Source organism: Eleutherodactylus coqui, chromosome 1, assembly GCF_035609145.1.
Source record: "Eleutherodactylus coqui strain aEleCoq1 chromosome 1, aEleCoq1.hap1, whole genome shotgun sequence".
Classification (NCBI taxonomy): domain Eukaryota; kingdom Metazoa; phylum Chordata; class Amphibia; order Anura; family Eleutherodactylidae; genus Eleutherodactylus; species Eleutherodactylus coqui.
Window position 1 is genome coordinate 428,480,448 of NC_089837.1, and position 12,990 is coordinate 428,493,437.

A 12,990-nucleotide genomic window follows, 5' to 3' on the forward strand; every position below is an offset into this window, starting at 1 on the left:
TAACCCCCTCCATTCATGGAATTTGAACTTTAATAAGCATTTCTATCATAAACATGTTCCAACTTGTTTCCGGCATGTTTAGGACCACTTATTAGCACTGAGAAGGCATAATCAACTTATTGAAAGGGTAGCTGTGAGTACAGCGACATGTCCGTGATACTAGGATTTAGGAAGTTTAGAGACTCCAAGTAGACCTTGGCCAGAAACAATACAACCAGTATTTATAGTCAATATTATAGAAATATTAAAGGGGGTGACCCAGGCTTTTAAAATTGATGGCTTACCCCTTGGGCAGGCCATGAGTATTACATTAAGGGCTTACTCACACGACCGTGATTGCAGCACGTATTATGGCCGTGTGACACGCGGTGAATGGAGTCAATGAAGAGTAAATAGACTTTCATTGATCCGTTCACTTTAGCGTGTCGGTACGCATGAGAAAAAGCTCGCAGCATACCCTATTTCTCAGTGTACCGCGCAGTGCGTGCCCCCTACTTTTTGTATGGGCAGCGTATGCAACAATGTCCATATGCAATACATTACGTATGGGCAGCGATTCATACGCAACTCCACTATAAAAAGGCTGGGAATTAAAAAAAAAAAAAAGGAGGAAAAAAATAAGTGACCCTGCCCACGACAGTGTGTGTGAGATACGCAGTCTTTGCCGGCTCACAAAGACTGGTAAAACGCTAAAGAGACACCCGCAATGGTGCGACAACCCAGAGTCAGACAACAAATGGCTGTATGACAGTACCATGGTGCTTGGGCAAGCGCTTCAATTTTTTTTTTTCCTTAAAACACATTGTACAGCGGTTCGTACATCCGCTGTGCTTGGTAACGCAGCTTTTGTCCTATTCACTTCAATAGTCCAAGACTAGAATACACCGATATTTGAAGTAAACCTGGCACCAGGTTCATGCTGCCCAAACCCCTGACAGCGTGAACCCAGGCCCAGTGCCCATTCAACCGCTGCAGCGTTTCAGAAAACACCACTTAGAAGTTGGAGGTTAGCTGGAACGCAGCTCCAAGTCGGGCCATGCTGGGATCTCCCCGCCCATGTCGGCAAGACTGACAGCTCTCTTCCTGAATAGAAACAGGAAGAGGAGCCGTTAGTCTTGCTGTAGCCCACCGCTTTGACTTGAAAGCTCCGAGTCAAACATCTAAGTAAGCTTTTTCTGCAAAATGCAGCAGTCACAATAGAGTCCACACATGGGCCAAATGAGCATATCTGCCCCAGGTTTATGGTGCCTGTGGTTCGGAGAGCATGCACCTGCTGACAGGTGCCTTTTAAATACTGTTTAAGTAGCTATGGGGAAGGAAAAAACAAGAACAAACAAAAACACCCCCCCCCCCCCCCCCAAAAAAAACAAAAACCACACTGAGGTCTTCCAGTCAAATATGAAATAAAATTGCACTTTTGTTATTTTTTAATACAGTTTTGGCAGAAGGAGTACAAATAAAAAAAATTACCACAAAGGGGAACAAAAACACCAATGGCACGTTTCCAAGGGCCTAATTGTAACTTTTTCATTTCATACATCACATCCAGGGCACTGGATTAGCCTTTAGAAGACATCAATTCGGACAGGATCTTGCCAATTCTAGCACAGTCAAGTTTGCCGGTCGCTTACTGCTTACAAAGTCTACGTATGCAGGCAGGACCGGTCTTCTCTTCCACTGTAGCTAAACATGCTGCATTTTGTTTGACCAATATGATATGTAAGAGGCAGCTGCAATGCGCCCACCCATCCACTAAATGGTTAACCACACACTTAGGCCAGTGTCACACATCACATACTGGTCACGGACTCCGCACTGACATTGTGCAACCAAGTACAGTACGATGTTATTGAATGAAGTGTTAAAGCCCATTCATGCACAGCAGAAGAGATCCGCTGCGAATTCAAGTCATGTTTGAAAATCCACCTGATCGGTGGCGAATATGCCATGGGATCCCCCACCCCCATTTTATTTCAATGCAACTAAATAAATCAGTGACTACTTCAACAACAAAATCGTGGAAATTTTGGTGTGAAAAAAGCCTTAAGAGACCCCAACGCCTTGGCTCTTCCTGCAGGAAGGATGAGCGGCGCCTCTTAGCGCTACAAGTTGGCTAAAAGTTCATACTAGATACTCTGTCCACTGAAGGCAGACATTACTGCACGATTTTTCAGGTCATGATGAATTTGTTTTCTATCCCTGGCATGTCCCATTTATCAGTTTTCCAGCAATTATTCCCACAAGACATCAGCCAAGGTTTTACAATGGAGCTTCAGTAGTTTTCCAAAGTTTTATAGAAGTTTTGTTAAACAAGCCAGAACAGGAATCCTGGTAAAATGGCATAAATCGACCACCTACTGCAGCGGTTACAGTATGGGTGAAGTATTTAAATCCTCCAATTGTACCACCAGCACGCCGGCTCCACCGATAAAGCAACCGACAAGAACTAAACTATCACGAGCTCGAATCCAGCATTGGCAGGGACCTGATGGAAATATTTTTCCTTCAAACTCGTCCAAATGAGAGACCACTAGTCACAAGATCCCCGAGACTAAACATGTCACAGTTGGTCGCATTGCTAAATTGGAGACATCAATATCTTCTAATAGACTGTATGGGCATACCAAATATTCTTTAAACATACTAATTTCGTAAAGAATCTAGCACTGTGCCCAGAACGCAGACGGGGACCCGCGTGTGTAAAGAATGGGAATGAAGCCTCAGCCTCCAACGGGCAGTTCACTGCAAGCACTATCAATCAAGGAAAGAGGGGCCGGGTTACAGATGAGACCACCACACTGCTTCCAGGGGGAGTAGACGCCCAGCAGACACTTCAGGCCTCATCTACATACAAAGCTGGGCATTTAAAAACCTCTTTGCAAATTCTGCTGCACTATGGGGTACAAACAGGGACACATTTAGAAAGGTCTTTACATGAGGTGGGTGGTGGGACCACATTAGGGGTGAAAAACTGATAATAGGTTTGCTTTAAGAACAAAAAAAAATCTGTAAATGAAAAATGTGTCTTTATTAGGGCTATTAATCTCCAAAAGATCCTATTACCAGAGACCAATTCTACATTCTGTAGTTGGTTATCCAACACAGGGCCGGGATCTGACAGCTATGTCGTGTGGGAAGAGCCTCCTCGCAGCAAGGGGCCACCAGGTAGTAAAGCAGGAGCAGACCGCTAGAAGTGCCATTGAAAACAGAACTTTCACTTTTTGACTACAGGCTTCTTTTAACAAAAAAGATAATGTAACATTAAAGAAAAAGGACAAATTAAGGAGATCACTCTGCATTGATCATATTGCGTTATTTGTACACAACGTACAAACATCTAATGATGTATAAACCCTGAGAATCCATTCTAGAAGATTCTTAAAACAAAAACTTGCCAGACATTGTAGAATTCCTTTAACGGAGCATCAGAGGAAAACATGAAGTACTTCTAAGAGAAGAATCCTTCTAAGACATGCAACTGATGACAAGAAGGTTGGTTACAACCCAAAACTACACCCTTCTACTCTTACAAGGAGCGAGAAGTCGTTCACCTGATCAAGCGAGCAAACGATAACTTGCTTGTTCGGTTAGTGTAAAACACGATCATTCAATTTGCTGTATAAGTAAGTGAGAATGACTTAACGATCAGCGTTTAAACCGAGAGATTAGCGAATGAGCCAACGATGATTTTTATTGCTTGCATAAAATGAACAAAATTAAAATCGATCATCGTTCAATCATTCGCCACATTTACAAATTCGAACGATCCAGGAATTTTTTTGAATGATAATCATTCTATGTAAAGGGGGCCTAAACAGATGACAATTACTTGATTTCATCTCCAAGCTGTCTTCCACTTTCTTGTGAGATCCTGTATTACTATCAGGCTGTTCTGTGCCGGCAACAAGTGCCACATTAAAGGAATTTTACATGCGTTAGATCAGCGTTTCTCAACTTCAGTCCTCAAGTACCGCCAACAGGTGTTGCTTGGAGAATATCCTATAGAGAGAACATGGGTGGTGGCTTCTCAGACCCTGACAATGACATCAACTGTGGAATCAGGAAATCCTGAACACATGACCTGATGGGCGGACTTCAGTATTGGAGCCCAGAAACATTGAGACACAATAAACCAAAGTAACACCATTTGACAGACATTCGCTAATTCCTCTACAACTACTTGGCGCCGCTATAGCTTTTATTAGTAAAGATTTCAGAACCATGCTTTAAAGGGGCTGTGCAGGCCCACTTTCTAACATCGGCGTAGATAAACAACCGCGACCTGGACAGGACAGTTGCCTAGGCAACGTCCAATGCCTAGCAATTATTGCGCAACAGTCCCCTTAATTAAAATAGGACCTTGCATGATACACGCTGAGATGGACATCGGTGTCTCTTCACACCCAATGTCAGATTAGACAGGAAAGTATGCCTGCACGACACCTTTAAAAGGGGTATTCCCACATTAAAAGGGTATTCAGAGACTTTCTACAACATTTCTTCTATTGATGACTAAGAGGTCAATAGATGATTGTTGGGGACCGGCCGATCAGCCGATTCCCAGGGTTACTGTCACTGCGGTCAGTGCAGGAAGCGCTGACCAATGTGCAGCGGCCCGGGTTGGTATTGCAGATGCAGTTCCCATTGAATTCAATAGAAGCTGTTCTGCAGTACTAACCTGAGCCGCTGTGTTGTGGCCAGCACTTTCTGCGCTGACTGTAGTAACAGTAGCCCAGGGAATCAGCTGATTGGAGGGAATCTGAGCGACAGGTTCCTGTCAGTCAATTAACACAAAATCAGAGTCTCAGAATACACATTTAAACATATATGACAAATGCATGCATGCATGCACATGCTTGGTTGTGTCCGTGACTCCCACAGAAGTGTATGGAGAGAGTTGTAAGCATGCACTGCCACCTGTCCACTCATCCTCCACTTGCATATGGCGGCCACTTTACCCAGCAAGAAGTGTCTAGGGCCATTGTCTTGGAGACGGGTGAGCTGTGGATATGCCATAAGGGTCGAACAGTATGTTCACACATATCAGATAATTCTACGGCAAAGTCAACAGCATTTCTGAGTCAAAATCTGCATCACTGACTCGAAATTCATCTGCAGATCAGCTGTGGATTTCAGCCTTCTCACTTTTCAAATACAGCCAGTATCCACTGGGAACTGCAACGGAGCGCCACCTTTCATGTAATACCGTGTCCGCATCACATGACCAACAGCGCTCAGGAGCGGTTCCCGGCATGTGCTTCGCTGTAGGTACTGGCTGTATTTGGGACGAGGAGCACAGGCTGAAATGAACTAGGTATCCGCGGCTGATTTTGAGTCTAAATCTGCATTAGTGGTGAGGATTTTGACTGTTTTTGATGTGGAAATGCTGTGGATTTTGCACAGAAAATCCACAGCATTTCCGCCATGTGTGAACATACCCCAAGGAAGGAATACCTGTTTAAGGCTAGAGCTACACAGACTTTTAGCAGATCATCTCCAAACTGCAATACCAAAGTTGCGGTCCACAGAAAAACTGTGTCTGTGCAACTGCCACACAATCAATATATTAGGGAAAAACTACAAAAGAAATAACTGCACGCAAATATACAAAATGCTTTGAGACCCACAGCGGGGGTGGCAGGACCACTGCCATGAGAGCTTACTGTGCAGCCCCAGTCTATGTAGAAGGTCGCAGTCTGCTTAGAGGGCTCTCCTATGTTCTCAATGGGTCTGTAGAAGCTGCTGTACGGAGGCGCACGTCTTAGGGCTCTGTTCACATCTATGTAGGGCGCAGTAACGGCACATGATTCTTGACAAAATAGCGCAATATTCTGCACTATTCTGTCCATAACTATGCCGGCAGCATGAGGAAACCCCGAAAATAATCAACAAGGGTTTGTTCGGCGCGGTTTACATCAGTGATGTACTCTTATGGCAGAGTAAAAAAACATAAGTGACCAGTAGAGATGTGAATAGGGCCCAACATATCCATACAGCCGCAGTCTGAGATCTGTAACCAGCAACCAATTTGTCACACACTATAATTGACAACTGTTATAAAGTCTTAGAGAGATCATACAATTTTTGGCGTTAAAAAAAAAAAAAAAGAAGGGGGGGGGGGGGGGTCCACAAAATTTGGTGCAAGCAAATTTTGCAACTTTCAGACAGGTAAACCACTCTACACCATGCTCCCAAAAAAGGGGCATGGCCACCGCAGACCAACATTTATGTATAAGTTACACCAGAAAATGGCGTAAATTATACCAGAAATATACTTCAGCTCCTAGCTAGAGTTCTATGTAGGCACATGGAGATGCGCCCAATACGTAGCGGCACGGGCCTCTTCATGTATTAGCTGCATCGATCACCGACAGGGATAATATGATCGGCATATGAAACATCGGTCTTAAAAATATCTCCTAAGTACTGACTCGAGCCCCTATAAATACCCCATGGAGAAAACGGCCCTGCCCAACTTAACTTAAACATAACAGTATACCCAAAATAAAAACAAAGTCACATCCTTCTAAGCAAAGCCAGAAATAGCAAACCTCAAAATGCAAAGTATTGTTTTCAAGTGGCGGAAAAAATAAAATAAAGCTCTCTGTGCCCGACCGTCTCATCGGTCCCTACAACACTCACCGCTATCACTAGCCTAGAAAGAAACACTATGGCAATATACTTCTACAACAAAAGGGAAAATATTTACACCAACAGGTCGTAGCGCTGTTTGTGAACAAACTTAAAGGGGTTGTCTCATGAAGTGAACGCATCACTTAAAGGGCCACTCCGGTGAAAACACATTTTTCCATCCCCGCTCCCCTCATCTGATTGTCACACTCTGCTATGTATATTATAGTCTCTTCCATGTATTACCAGGCACCATCTTGATGCGGAGGTTTCTCTTTCACTCTTCTGTGCCATCAATCCCAAGATGCATCAGCACAGTATCACATGATTACCTAGAACCTGTAACATCTCTGCCTGCTGAGAGGACACTATAGATTATCACTACCTTCTATAGTCCTCTAAATAAGCTACAGACCCTAACTATACAATTAGGAGGCTGAACTATTAACCTCATCATAATTCTACAATGGGAGCCTCTAATCATCAATAACTGAGTTTGTGTCCCCCTCTAAAGAGCTTGTGTGGTAGGGTCCATCACACCAGAAGTATGCTAAATGAAAAACTAACTTTTTAAGAGGATATGAGCCCAAGTAAATCTCAGGTGGTCAGAATGAGATCACACGACCCACCTAATAAGGACTCCAGGTAGAAAGGAATAACTAACCAAGGTTATACTAGCCGACATATACACTGGAGGGCAGTTACATAATGAAAGAAAGCAAAGTTTCACCGAAGTTGCTCTTTGACCGCAAAAAAGGGTATAACCATCTGATCTGTAGTGGTGGGAGGGAGGGACGGGGGGGGGGTTGTTTAACTGGGAGACCCATAATCTCGAGAACAGCACTCCCAAGTGTCCCTGAATGCAGTATCAGTCACGCATGCGCTCCACTAATCTCTATATGACTGCTGAAGATGGACATAGGCAAGTACTTGTACTCTAACAGTCCACAGAGATAAATGGCGCAGTAGGGCGCATGCGTGACCACAGCTCCATTCATTCATGGCCATTGTAGACCCCTGTTCTTGTGATTGGTGGGGATTCCAGTGGTTAGACTCCACCAGATACTTAGCACCTATCCGGTGGACACACTAAGTTCATTTCATGGGACAACCCCTCAAAACAGTGGTTGAAAAGGCGATACTCGTTGACGGATGTCAATGTTTCAAGTAGTGCAGCATATCAGTTTCAGAGGCAGATGGTTTGGCTCAAGAACCTTGAAGGACATCTCAAAAAAGGAAATACAAATAATGTTTCTGTGGGTTAGAAAGAGCCTTCTAGATATATCCGTGGTCTGGCCACCGATACCCTCGGCCATTCATCCTCTGAAAAAGAGCTTAGACTGTCCGATTCAGAGTCCAGCTCACTAAAGCCATCCATCCAGTCAGTGCTGGACTCGCTGCGTACATCATCCTCCTCGGTGATATAACTCTGCCCCGACTCCAAGCAGGACGGATACACTCGGGCGGACAGGCACATGAATCCACAGTCATAATGCAGAAGTCCCAGCATGGTGCCGATATTGACCCAGCGGTCATTAGTCACATCGTACTCGTGGACAGTCACGCGGTTCTTCTTCCACTGTACGATGGTGCAGGAGATAAGGAGCAGCTTGGACCCATACTGCACAATCTGGTAGTTATTCGTATTGACCTCAGTGGGTATCGGGCTGATCCGCCGCCATTCTCCCCTGGCGGGGTTGTAGACCTTCACGATGGGGATGTCACATATACAGTAAATCTCATCGTTGTAGACACAGGCTTCATGGAAGTCGCAGCGCTTCATGGAGGCACAGTTGAGCCACTGGTTGCAGGCGGGGTCGTAGCACAGCATCCGTTTATTACTAATGGCGTAGAGGCGGTCATTCACGGTCACCAGCTCGAAGGAGTAGAAGGAGTGGGGCAGCGGGGCCACCAGCGTCCACTGATTCCGTTGCACACTGTAGCACTCCACGTCCTTGATCTTGGCCCCGGACGAGGGGTCGTGGCCGCCGACTATGTAGACGTAACCGTTGAGGTAGGCCACGTCCATGCCCTCCCTACACAACAGCCTCTCCGCCAGCAGCTGCCAACTGTTCTGCACGGGGCTGTACACCCACAGCTGCTTCATGGGTTGGGTGGCCAAGTACAAGTCGTTCTCCGGTGACACGCAGACGGCCGAGGAGGTCACCGCCTTGCCATGGGCCAGGTTACTGAGCGGAGAGGGCATGGTGTAGATGTCCCCGGAGTAAGGGTCGTAGCACAAGAAGGGTTCTTTGCGGTGCCCGAAGAAGATGACCATTTCCTTGGCCAGCATGCCGATTCGGCGCAGGGGGCTGCTCTCCTGCACGGCGACGCTTGATTTCCCGTCTTTGTCTTGCAGGACCGCGTCCAGGTAGGGTAAGCAATGGCGGCGCACCCACGGCCGGGCCTTGAGGCTCTCTAGGTAGGCCTGATCCTTCTCGGAGAAGTGCTGCCAGCGCACACAGCCCAGCACGTCCTGGCACACCTCCGCCCGCTCCTTGGGGTTGGCCTCCAGCCAGCGCAGGGCGGCGCCGCACACCATCCGCTCGCTCACCACGTCCAGGTTATCCATGCCCAGCACCATCTTCAGCTGCGCCACGCTCATCTCACAGAAGTCCTCGCTGGCCACAAACTGGTCGAAGTGGCGGGCCATGAAGGACAGGGCGCGGCCCCGCAGCTCGCAGTGGTCAAAGGTGTCGGCGAAGCGCAGGATGGCAGCGCAGTTGTGCAGGTCCAGCCGCCGCGCCAGGTAGCCGGCACAGGCCTGGCGCACGTACTCCAGCTGCAGCATGTCGGCGGCCGCGTACAGCCGCTGCACGTTGGCCTCGGTCACCGTCACCCGCCCCGTGTAGCAGTACTCGATGATCAGCGCCATGGACTCCGGGCTCATGTCATGCAGAGTCACCTGCTGCTGCTTGCTCTCATACAGCCCGCCCGTGAACATGCTCCGGAAGTACGGGCAGGCCGCAGACAGCACGTTGCGGTTACACTGGAAGCTGCGGCTGTTGTCAGGGTCCTCCACGCCGCCCGGCTCCTCGGGGCTCCCGCCCAGGACACGGATCGTCACGTCACACAGCAGGCTGGAGTCGTAGAAGGACTTGAGCTGCGCCAGTAAGGATGAGGCGTGAGCCGGGTCCTCCAGCAGCTCCGGCCCTGAGAAGAAGCTGGACACCCCGTAACCAGACATAACGGAGGCGGGACTACAGGTATTCACGGTGCCGAGACTGCAACTTCCGCTTCCCGCCGGAAGTCATAACCCGCCCGACAGCGGTCACTTCCGACCTTCTCGGGAGGAGGCGAGTGACGTCAATGCGTGACCTCCACGTACGCTGCTGTGTGGGGAGTCATGTGACGGTTGGTCACGTGGTGTGCGGCTGGCTGAGCGGGGAGGGCGGGTTTTCCTCGTGATGGACGTGTAGCTCCGCTGGTGACAGTCACGTAGAGGGTCCCGCGGCGGTTATTATGTTTACTGCACAGGAAGATTAACATTTGCCCATTTACATGTTTGTAAATTAGCCCACTGACCAGTACTTCTACTAATTCAGATAGTATGGCGCCCCCTGGTGTTCGGCGGGATCCTAGCAGGGCAGAGCTCTGCTCTCTGACTAGTGGGGGAGGCTAGGGTTTACTTTTCTCACATCTGTCTTTATGTATATGTTGTGTTTACCTGTCATCACGCAGAAATGGAGAAAACTGCTAAGAAGCTGTCTGCGGCTACGGTCACACCGGCGAGAGTGAAGCGCAGCACGATGTCGCGCTGAGGGCGGTGTGACTTCACCGCGGCGGCAAGGCGTTTTGTAGTAGTGATCCTCTGGCATGGCTGAAGTGTTCCCCATTGTTTTCAATGGGAAGCATCACCTTGGGAACGTGCAATGTGTTCTTCCGACCCCATTGGGGATAATGGGCGATGCTTTCCGAGGGAACGCCCAAAGATAGGATGTGCCATGATTTTTTTCCTGCCCTGTGATGTGGGGACAAAAAAAAAATCGTTCCAGTGTATGACCCCAAAAGAATGGGCCTTATATTCGTGTATCTCGTGTCGCACAAATCTCGCACACTCGTGTGAAAGCATCGCAAGTCTTAAAGGGCGAGTCCGGGACTTCCCTACTGATTAGCAACAGGGGACAAGGAGCTGATGAGCAGGGACCCCCGATCAGCTGATGGCCGGGGCTGCTGTCACTGCAGGAAGCGCTGATGGCAGGTCAGTACTGTAGGTGCCGCTCCTGTCGAATTCAATGGGCGCTGCGCCCGCAGCACCAACCCTGCATACTTACACCCGAGGGCGTCTTCACATGGAGCTGAGTGATGTACACTGCAGGAGAATAGTTTTCTTTCTTTTGGTGTGGATTTTGACACATTTTGGTTCAGAGCCGCAGTAGGTTTCACCCCTCCAACGGAAAGGATGACGGCTGCTGTGAATCACCCCAACATCTGCACTAAACCGGATGGATTTGGGATTTCATTCGAAAAATCTGCCACGTGTGAACCTACCAGAAGGGTAGACCGCTACTCATATGCCCATGTGGTGCGCTGACCCCAGGCTAAAATCTGCCAGCTCCTGTGAGGGACACAATTTTTGGGAGCAACTCGCAATTGCGCCAGTAGTCTAAAAGATATAAAACCCCGAGGGTAAAAAAAAAAATAATGGTTTCTGTTATTTTGTCACATTCTGACCCACATCATTTCTTCCCCATCAATGGAGCGATGTGAAGGCTTGTTTTTTCGTGGGGAGAATGTTAGTTTTTATTGGTACCAAATGTTCAGTACGTTTCACTTTATCACCGTTCATTCAAATGTTTTTTGGGAGGGTGGGGAAAAAACCTGCAGTTCTGATATCAGTCCCCCCCTCTTGTGCAGGGTAAATAATCTGATATTTTGACTTTTTATGGACGTGCTGATGCCAATATTGTTAATTTTAATTTTATTTTATTTTTAACCTTAAAACTGGGGAAAGCATAAAACTTTAATATTTTTGTAATTTTTTAAATACACTTATTTTCACTTTTTTCTTAGTTCCCTTGTGGGACTTGAACTTGCAATGGCTAGATTGCTTGCACAATATACAGCAATCCTTCAGTATATTGTAATTTTGCCTAATAAGCCCTGCTGCAGTTCATTTTAATGCCCTGAGGCCGGCTGCACATGAATGGATTTGCATTGCAGAATCCGCAGTCAGCAGCAAATACCGTTCGTTACATGCTACGTAAAACGCTCTTTCCTTAACACTCACGGAAACTAATTGCAATTTCCACAAGTAGAAGGAAAAAAAAAATCGTAGCATGCACTATTTTTGTGCGGATTCCAAGTGGAAGCCATCTGACCCGCAGTCCATCCGCATTTGACACTGCGGATAGGTCACGGGTACCCACGCCATCGCCTAGCGATGACGTGGGAAAAAAATACTGCACATGTCTGATGGCGATCTGTCTGGACCATCTGCAATACAGAAAATGCCAGGTACACGCGGACGCTGGCCAGGCACAGGGCGGATTCTGCTGTGGGCTCCTGCATGTCAAATCCGACCCATCGGTGTGCAGGCGGCCTTTAGTGGAAGACTAGGTCACAAGTGGGGATTATTGCTGTTTTGTGCTCTATTGGGATCACCTCCCTCCACAGGCTCCCTCTTCACCTTCTATTCTGTAGATGTCATACCAAGTTTTGTTTCTTTTTTTTTTAAACAAAAAAACCCACACAAGTCAAAAGTGCACAAAAGTTTTTATTTTTTAAATGGATTCCCCCTCCTCCCCCACCTTTCTCTATGTAACCGTAGGACACTTGAACCCGTGATCTTATAATCACTCAGTGTATTATCATTCTCCTCATTTACATTAGAAGCCATGGCAGACGCGGAGGCCATTGACGGGTGTCCATCGCCTTCCTCCCTCTGCTACCTCTGTAAATGCCATGATCAGCATTGATTGTGGCATTTAATGATGGGAATTGATGTTCTTTCGGATCCCCACCATTGCAGCGGGATCCCAGCTGTCAGTTGCAACTGGCTCCCACTGTGGAAGGCGTGGGTGCAGCACCGAATCCTGCACCATCTATATGCTTGCTATACATGTATAGCATTTTGCCTAAACCCTCCCCCCTCCCCCCTATTGAATTTCAAAAATAGCGAAAGTGGAGTGAACTCTGTGATGAAACCAGGAAACTTTATTATAACCACACGTTTCAATGTCAAATCAGCATCTTCATCTGGATCTATACATGTATGCCATCAGGCCGGAAGAGGTTAAATAGTCTCCGTCTACCTGGAGCACAATCCTAAATGTGCTCATCATTAATGATGTTCTTCTCTTACTATGCAGATTAGATGGCGGTTTGTGGAGTGACGTCTTTCATTACCTAGTTACAGAA

At 47.3% G+C, this 12,990-nt stretch overlaps 1 protein-coding gene across 1 annotated transcript; it reads right to left on the bottom strand.

Moving 5' to 3' along the window:
- Positions 1-1,392: 1,392 nt before the first annotated feature.
- On the bottom strand, positions 1,393-9,862 carry KBTBD7 (kelch repeat and BTB domain containing 7). The gene has a single exon (XM_066581585.1). The coding sequence runs from the start codon at positions 9,815-9,817 to the stop codon at positions 7,892-7,894; it is 1,926 nt and encodes a 641-aa protein (XP_066437682.1). The 5' UTR covers positions 9,818-9,862; the 3' UTR covers positions 1,393-7,891.
- Positions 9,863-12,990: the final 3,128 nt, after the last annotated feature.